Here is an 8,409-nt window from a genome sequence, read left to right on the forward strand (position 1 = left end):
ATGAATGGTATTTACATTAAAGGGCGGAGAAGCTGTTAGACAATGTAAAAGTGCTTTAAAAACGCATAGCCACAACAGATTGTCATCTTTTGAGCAGCACTGCTGATTACCTATCTCTCTGTCACTGGTCAGTCTGTTAGTTCATTCATCTCATCTCTTTCACTCTGCAGTCAGTCTCAGTGCTGTGGGGGAAGGGCGCGCACGCGATCAGTCTCAGTGCTGTGGGTGAAGGGCGCGCACGCGATCAGTCTCAGTGCTGTGGGGGAAGGGCGCGCGCGCGATCAGAGTCAGTGCTGTGGGGGAAGGGCGGCTGATCACAGTATGAGCAGATCTCAGTCAGTCTGACAGGCAGAGACAGAGCTAGGGTTAGGGTTAGGGTTAGGGTTAGGGTTAGTGTAGATCCAATGGCTTTTAAAATCAAAGTAAGAACAAAATACATCTGTAAACAAACATTTAAACGTGTCAGCTTGATTCATGATTCTTTTAAACACTTTTTTTCTTTTGTATTATGACTATATGTAACTGCTGTCTCTATCTCTCTCTCTCTCTCTCTCTCTTTCTCTCTCTCTCTCTCTCTCTCTCTCTCTCTCTCTATATATATATATATAGAGAGAGAGAGAGAGAGAGAGAGAGAGACTCTCTATATATATATAGAGAGAGAGAGAGAGAGAGAGACAGCAGTTACATAATGTTTGCTGTAACTGCTCTATTAACAGTTATTATCAGTCACTTTAGTACATTTATTGAATCATCCTTAAGATTTGCACACCAGTACCTAAGTGCATTTCGTACAAACAGCAGAACACAATAGATTAGCCTACCATCAAACTCCTGTAACTTGCTCAAAATCCTTAGTACAATATCAAAGAACATATCCTTGTGTCATTGTTCACAAACAAGAATGTCAAAATGCTTAGTTTCAGATGTAAACTATGGCTACGATTTTGATGACAATGATTGAAAATACAAAATACTGCACTGTATCTGAATGACATATAAATTTAAACAGCACACATATACGCATTACTCTAGAGGAGACTGGACAGGATTCACATATGCACTTTTACTGTTGGTCTGACAAAAGATTACAGTACAGTGGCACTGTGATATAAAAAACAAGACTATCACACATATACTGTATGTACGTGTCTCTATCAAGTATATTTACTGTATAATGTATAATGCAAGTAGACTTCTGTAATAGCCTATAGCATTACAGTAAGTCTACAGTTTATGGTGAACAGTACAGTGCAGTAGAGTGAACACTGTCTGATTACACACCTGTTCTGTCTACAAACGCTTGAATGATTGAAGACACACGGTTGTTCTCCCAACATTCGGCTGCACCCTTCATCCAGCCTCGGCCATAAGGTCATGAATGAGAACATGATCTACAATAATGGCACTTATTTCTTCTGAAACACACAATCTTAGCCTGTTCCTCTGTTTTACCTCCTTACCCTTCCACCACACATCCTTGCTCCTCTTCTTCTTCTCGGCTGTTCACCCTGTTGTTCTTCCTCTCTCAGAGTGTGTAACGTGTTGTGCTCTGTATGCATCCCAGATGAAGCTTCATGAGATGCACTCTGAGCTATTATAGAGAACTGGTTGATCATTGATTGATCTAATGCTTTACATTCCCCTTCATTAGTGAAATTCAGAACTCACCTCTGCAATTCAACAATTCAGGACAAAAAAAGTCTAATAGAATTGTATAGAAAATATGTTTGACAGTTTATGACAACTAGTTCAACCAATTCTGCATTTAATGACTTATGGAACTAATGCCTATATGTTTTGTGGGGTAAGACTATTCAACAGAGAACCAGTATAATACATTTTTATAAACATGACATAAGCAATTAATAATGTAAGAAACAGCATACATTTGCACATAATCAACTGCATGAATGTACTGCAATTTGTTCAAAAGAATGAGAAATTGCTTTTATGAGGTGCACAAGTAGATAATGTGGAGATTGAACAAGTAAGAATTTTAGTTGTGATCTGAGAAATGCACCAAAGCAACTGAGAAAAACTGTAATATAATTAATATAATAATATAGTATCATTAGAATTGTTGCTGTAACTGCTCTCCTTTATATAATATAATATAAAGAGAATGTTTGCAGTAACTGATCTCCTCTATATAATATAATAATATAATATAATATAATACAATATAAAGAGAATGTTTGCTGTAGCTGATCTCCTCTATATAATATAATATAATATACGTTAATATAAAGAGAATGTTTGCAGTAATTGCTCTCCTCTATATAATATAATATAATATAATATAATATAATATAATATAATATAATATAATATAATATAATATAATATAATATGAGAATGTTTGCAGTAACTGCTCTCCTCTATATAATATAATATAATATAATATAATATAATATAATATAATATAATATAATATAATATAATATAATATAATATAATATGAGAATGTTTGCAGTAACTGCTCTCCTCTATATAATATAATATAATATAATATAATATAATATAATATAATATAATATAATATAATATAATATAATATAATATAATATAATATGAGAATGTTTGCAGTAACTGCTCTCCTCTATATAATATAATATAATATAATATAATATAATATAATATGAGAATGTTTGCAGTAACTGCTCTCCTCTATATAATATAATATAATATAATATAAAGAGAATGTTTGCAGTAACTGATCTCCTCTATATAATACAATATAATATAATATAATATAATATAAAGAGAATGTTTGCAGTAACTGCTCTCCTCTATATAATATAATATAATATAATATAATATAATATAATATAATATAATATAATATAATATAATATAATATAATATAATATAATATAAAGAGAATGTTTGCTGTAACTGCTCTCCTCTATATAATACAATAAATATAATATAATATAATATAATATAATATAATATAATATAATATAATATAATATAATATAATATAATATAATATAATATAATATAATATAAAGAGAATGTTTGCAGTAACTGCTCTCCTCTATATAATATAATATAATATAAAGAGAATGTTTGCTGTAACTGATCTCCTCTATATAATATAATATAATATAATATAATATAATATAATATAATATAATATAATATAATATAATATAATATAATATAATATAATATAATATAATATAATAAGAATGTTTGCTGTAAGTGAATGTGTTGCTGTGGTAACGGACTCCAGCTCGGTGGGTGGGGGAGGGGCGGCGGCCGCTCAGGGAAATCGCTCATAATATGACAGGGAACGGCAGAGCGCAAAGTAGGAGAAAACACTTAAAACAAATAAAATCACTCATAAAAGCAAGCGATTTTTGCATGTTTTCACATCTTTTTGTGGCTTGTGTATTTTTATTGAACAAACTCAGATGAATAAATCATCACACATATTGACAGATTTAAACAATTGTCCCTCGATCCGCTTTTGGAAGGAAATATGTACTTTTTAAATTCACATGACGTAATGTGCCTGTCCCTTCCCCGCTTCAAACTCGTTCCTATATGATTAACAAACTCCTATGTAAGTTACTGTACGTGCTGTAACGTATAGTCTCTGTATAGGGTGCGGGGCAGCAGCGCGATCTTCACACACACACAGAGCAGACTCTGATGCGAGCGCAAAACTGCGAGGATTAAAGTTTAGAAACATGCTCATATAAATCGCGAGAGCTCCAGCTCAGGGCAAATTAGTCTATTTTTATTTAAATACTAATTATTGGGAATTTATCTATAATTTTCTGTCAATTCATTCATTAATCATGATTTTTTTTGCCTCCGCCATGTTTGTTGATGACGTATTGGCGTCTGATTGGTCAGATCATGAATTCCCGCTCTCGTAGTAGCTTCCTGCGCTCTGATTGGTCAGAATCCCCGAAGTGTGTATCTTTTCCGGAAGTGCAGTACTCCTAGAGGGCGCTGTGTTATACACACTTTAGTGGGGGGGCATACACACTTCAGGTACACAAATCACTTAAAAGTGATTTTTTGGGACAAGTGAGATTTTAAGCCTGGACACCATTTTAGAGCATGCTGAATGCCACTGTATAGTCAAACAAATGAGGACATACAAAATGTCCTCAATTTTTTGGGTGGTCCTCAGTTTACCGGTGTGTATTCTGGTGAATGTACCCAAAAGTGATATAAGTAAACGCACACACACACACACACACACACACACACACACACACACACACAGTTAATGATTAATAAAAGTAAATAGTTTGAAATTTAAAATTGAAATTTATATCATCATTAAAAACCAAAAGCAAAATGAATGTTGCATTATTAATTGTATCTTTGAGCTGAATAAAATATAAAACAAGTGAAACTGATATTTAACTCACCAAAGACAATGAGCCTGAATCTCTTGATCTCACTGTTGATCTGTAGTTTATAATCTCCATCATGTTCAGTTGTGGTGTTTGTGATGGTCAGAGATCCAGTTTGATTGTCCAGCTTCAGTCTGTCTCTGAATCTCCCATCAAGAACATCATCATATACAGTGATTCTGTCGGCCCGTTTATTGATTTCAGCTATTAAAGTGTTTTCATCTTCAAACCTCCACTGAATCACATCATAATCCTTCATTTCAGTAAGATCAGAGTTTAGAGTGACTGAATCTCCCTCCATCACAATCACACCAAACACTCCTGAAGAACAGAGTTTTTACAGATTAAAGCTTTAAAATCACTTGATGTTGGTTTGATGAAGCTTCACTAAAATACTTTTAATCATGTAAATGTGAAGTGATTAATATTCTGCGGCAGTTCAAAGACAAAAGATGAGGAATGAAAAGAGAAATAGATTTATATATGGAACAACTAAAAAAAAGACCATTTTACTGTAATGTTTAATGTCACACTAAAACTAATGCTGTCAAGTATCTGAGCTTCATATTTATGTAGCGCCCCCTACCCTCTTGTTTGATGGGCGGAGCACCGGGTTCTAATGATATGTCTCTGGACTTAACTAATTTACTTCCTTCCCCCCAAATCACTCTACTTAAATAAAAATGTTGATTATACTTCTGAGAACTGTTATATAGAATCACAAAAAGGTAAGTTCTTATCAGTTAACGAGTGAATTTATTTAAAGTAAAAACAGATGAAATAATGAAAAATTGTAAATAAAAAAAATAAAATAATTAAATTAAATTCTTAAATGTCTGTTGTGTATTTTCTTTCACACAAAAGCACCTTTGGATTCTCTTAAATCAAAACTCCAATATAATACTCAAATATCAATATTCAATTTTGTATCAGCAAGAAATAAGTAATATAATCCCCTTTGGATTGGATTTATAATAGGCTACAATCTCAAAATGCATAATACACTCAGTGCAAATCAATGAGCAAATTAGACAACAAATACGTAATGTGGGCCCACACACACTCTTAGTTCAAATAACCACAACCTGTTGCAGGCCTGTATCGTTGCTTGAGAACGGTGTGTCCGTGAAAACCAACAAATGGCCTCTTCGCTCCAAAGAGCTAAACAAACAAGTGTACCTGTGTCTTCCCGTTTGGACATGCGCGCTGTCAATGATTATGAATCCTGCGATGCCAGAGGAATTCTAAACCACGAGGGGATTTAGAACGCTATCTGGTTCCTTATACTGTAGTCGTCTTCCTCGGAACGATTAATAAACTCAGATCCCACGAGTAGATTTTACTCGACGTAAAAGAAAAAGAGATTAGCCTACATCGCGCTCAGCAGCAGTAACATATGCAAGTCTGTTTAAACTTTTTAGTCAATGTATAAAAAATTAAACGAATTACAGAAACGTTCTTTAACACTTTCTGTGTTCACTTAATATACTCTTTGACCACTTATAGTCAGCAGTTATTTAAGTATATTTTACTCTCAGAATCACCAGAAAATAAAGTACGACATCACTTTCCGATCTGCCTCCATCTCTCTCTCTTCCTCCCTCTACTAATCAGAATTATCAATACCCACACATGGGCGGGAGCAAGTAAACCAATGTCCAATCACAAATAAAAAACATGCAGATCAAACCCACATGTTGAGAGAGTACATCTTACATAAACTTTACCGTAATCTGTATAACATTAGTACAAGTGAAATGCTGTACAAATATATAACCACATAACGTTTATGACAGTTTAACCCTTGAAGGTCAGAAACATTTACATATTAGAAATTATGCATTTAGGAGATAATAAATAACCCTATCTGGGCTACACTTATATTATGTTATTTAATCAATCCATAATAACTGAGTTTTGAATTCAAACTTGATCTGATAGAAGAGAAAAAGAAAAGAAAGTGTTAGTATTAACTTAATGGAGGAAAAGAGTAACAAGCACCACTTACCCTGAAACTACATGAACAAGAGTATATTTCTCCAGTATTTAAGCAAAAGTTGCAATAGTTTTAGTTCTCAGTGCACTTTTGTTAAAAGAAAGTACTGTATTTGCATATGTACACTATAAGTTTTTAACGCCTATGTATTGTTATACTGTTATTATAAAAAGGTTTGCAGTGTCTGTTCTCGCTAAATTGCTCTCAAATGTAAGATTGTTGTATCATAATAGTAGAATAAGTAACGCTTAGTTCTAAAATACCGACAGTATGATTAATTTGTTAATTCTTCTGGTTATTACCCCTTTATTCCTAAAACTTTACATGTTGTAGGTACACTATAATTACAGAATAAATAAATACACAGTTCTTTGCGGGCTGTAATCTAAAGCGTTACCAAGCAAACTCCAGCAGCTCGAGCTCTTACTAGAACCAGGAAGTGTGATCATATTAGCCCGGCTCTGTCAACACTGCGTTTGCTCTCTATCAAACATTGCATTTTAAAAATCCTGATGATTACTATAAACTACTATTACTAAGATCAGAGTTTAGAGTGACTGAAATAAACAATATCATAAAACATCGAAAAGAAAAAATGGAATTTAATTTAATTTTGTCATTAAAAACAGGTGAAACCAATATAGTCTACATAATTATGCAGTTTTAATAAACTTGAATTAGCCAACCTTCTACAGTATGTCATTTTTACTCTTAAAAGTGTACACTTCCAGGTGTTGATTTTAATGAATTTACTGTTAGGCCCATAAATAATAATAAGGATAAACAATATTTAAAAAGTATATAATTATCTAACATATGACTAATTAAAAATTAACCACAAAACATAACATGCTAAATGGGGGATATCTATATCTTACATAAAAAAATTAATTGTCAGAACGTCATTCACAGTTTAAATTGTCTGAAGAGTTTGAATCTGACAGTTATGTGACATCACTGAACATTCCAAATCCCAAATGTGGGACCGTATCACTCAAAAGGTTTACTCACTGTAGACATCGAGATGAATACTCTTGATCTCACTGTTCATCTGTAGTTTATAATCTCCAGCATGTTCAGTTCTGGTGTTTTTGATGGTCAGAGATCCAGTTTGTTTGTCCAGCTTCAGTCTGTCTCTGAATCTCCCATGAAGAACATCATCATATACAGTGATTCTGTCGGCCGTTACATTGATTTCAGCTATTAAAGTGTTTTCATCTCCAAACCTCCACCGAATCACATCATCATCCTTCATTTCAGTAAGATCAGAGTTTAGAGAGACTGATTCTCCCTCCATCACTGACACTGACTTCACTTCATCTCCAATCACTCCTGAAGAACAGAGTTTTTCACAGATTAAAGCTTTAAAATCACTTGATGTTGGTTTGATGAAGCTTCACTAAAATACTTTTAATCGTGTAAATGTGAAGTGATTAATATTCTGCAGCAGTTCAAAGACAAAAGATGATGAATGAAAATGAGAAATAGTTTAACAGTTTTATATAATCAAGTGACTTTAATCTCAAATAAGAGTGTTGTCTCTCAGGAAAATCACACATTATTTGTTTCTATACGAGAATAACAGTAAATGTTAATCCTGTCTTACTAACTTAACCAGTAATTTATCACATCAGAACAGAAACAACTGAAACCAGAAAAAACACATTTAAAACTCACCATCCAGACGCCACAAACACAAACAGAGCAAAACTAATTTGAGAATCATTTTCTTCATCGGTTCACTGAAAAGCCCACGATAGTAACTCTTAATGTCTGAAACACTCAGATTGCTCTGAAAGACTGAACTGAGATATTTATCTGGTTGTGTGTGAATCCTCCCCCAACCTCAGTCAGTTTCCGCTCACACATCCGTCTCCTTTAACATCACGGAAATCAACAAGCTTTTGCTGATCTTACATTTTCAAATGAATTCTGGCCCTGAATGAAAACTAATAGCAGAAGAGTGAAATATTGGATTAGATATCTGTATCTACTGGTGTGTTATTTAGTGCTGTGAGCTGTCAATCATATTTG

General features: G+C 33.3%; 1 protein-coding gene across 1 annotated transcript; it reads right to left on the minus strand.

The window, feature by feature from the left end:
• Positions 1 to 3,367: 3,367 nt before the first annotated feature.
• Positions 3,368 to 8,163, minus strand: LOC308701867 (uncharacterized protein). Its single transcript, XM_081384336.1, has 4 exons — positions 8,053 to 8,163; positions 7,387 to 7,707; positions 4,395 to 4,700; positions 3,368 to 4,166 (listed from the first exon to the last, which is right to left on the minus strand). The coding sequence occupies exons 1-4, from the start codon at positions 8,108 to 8,110 to the stop codon at positions 4,147 to 4,149; spliced, it is 705 nt and encodes a 234-aa protein (XP_081240462.1). The 5' UTR covers positions 8,111 to 8,163; the 3' UTR covers positions 3,368 to 4,146.
• Positions 8,164 to 8,409: the final 246 nt, after the last annotated feature.

The sequence above is a fragment of the Scardinius erythrophthalmus genome, assembly GCF_964197995.2.
Source record: "Scardinius erythrophthalmus genome assembly, chromosome: 14".
In the NCBI taxonomy this organism is placed as follows: Eukaryota; Metazoa; Chordata; class Actinopteri; order Cypriniformes; family Leuciscidae; genus Scardinius; species Scardinius erythrophthalmus.

What these genes read in the sequence shown, in the direction of transcription:
- LOC308701867 (XM_081384336.1), bottom strand. Translation starts at nt 8,110, where the DNA reads ATGAAGAAAATGATTCTCAAATTAGTTTTGCTCTGTTTGTGTTTGTGG. An exon ending in TATTCATCTCGATGTCTACA is followed by an intron (nt 4,701 to 7,386) that starts GTGAGTAAACCT and finishes TCTGTTCTTCAG; the next exon opens with GAGTGTTTGGTGTGATTGTG. An exon ending in ATTCAGGCTCATTGTCTTTG is followed by an intron (nt 4,167 to 4,394) that starts GTGAGTTAAATA and finishes TACATTCACCAG; the next exon opens with AATACACACCGGTAAACTGA.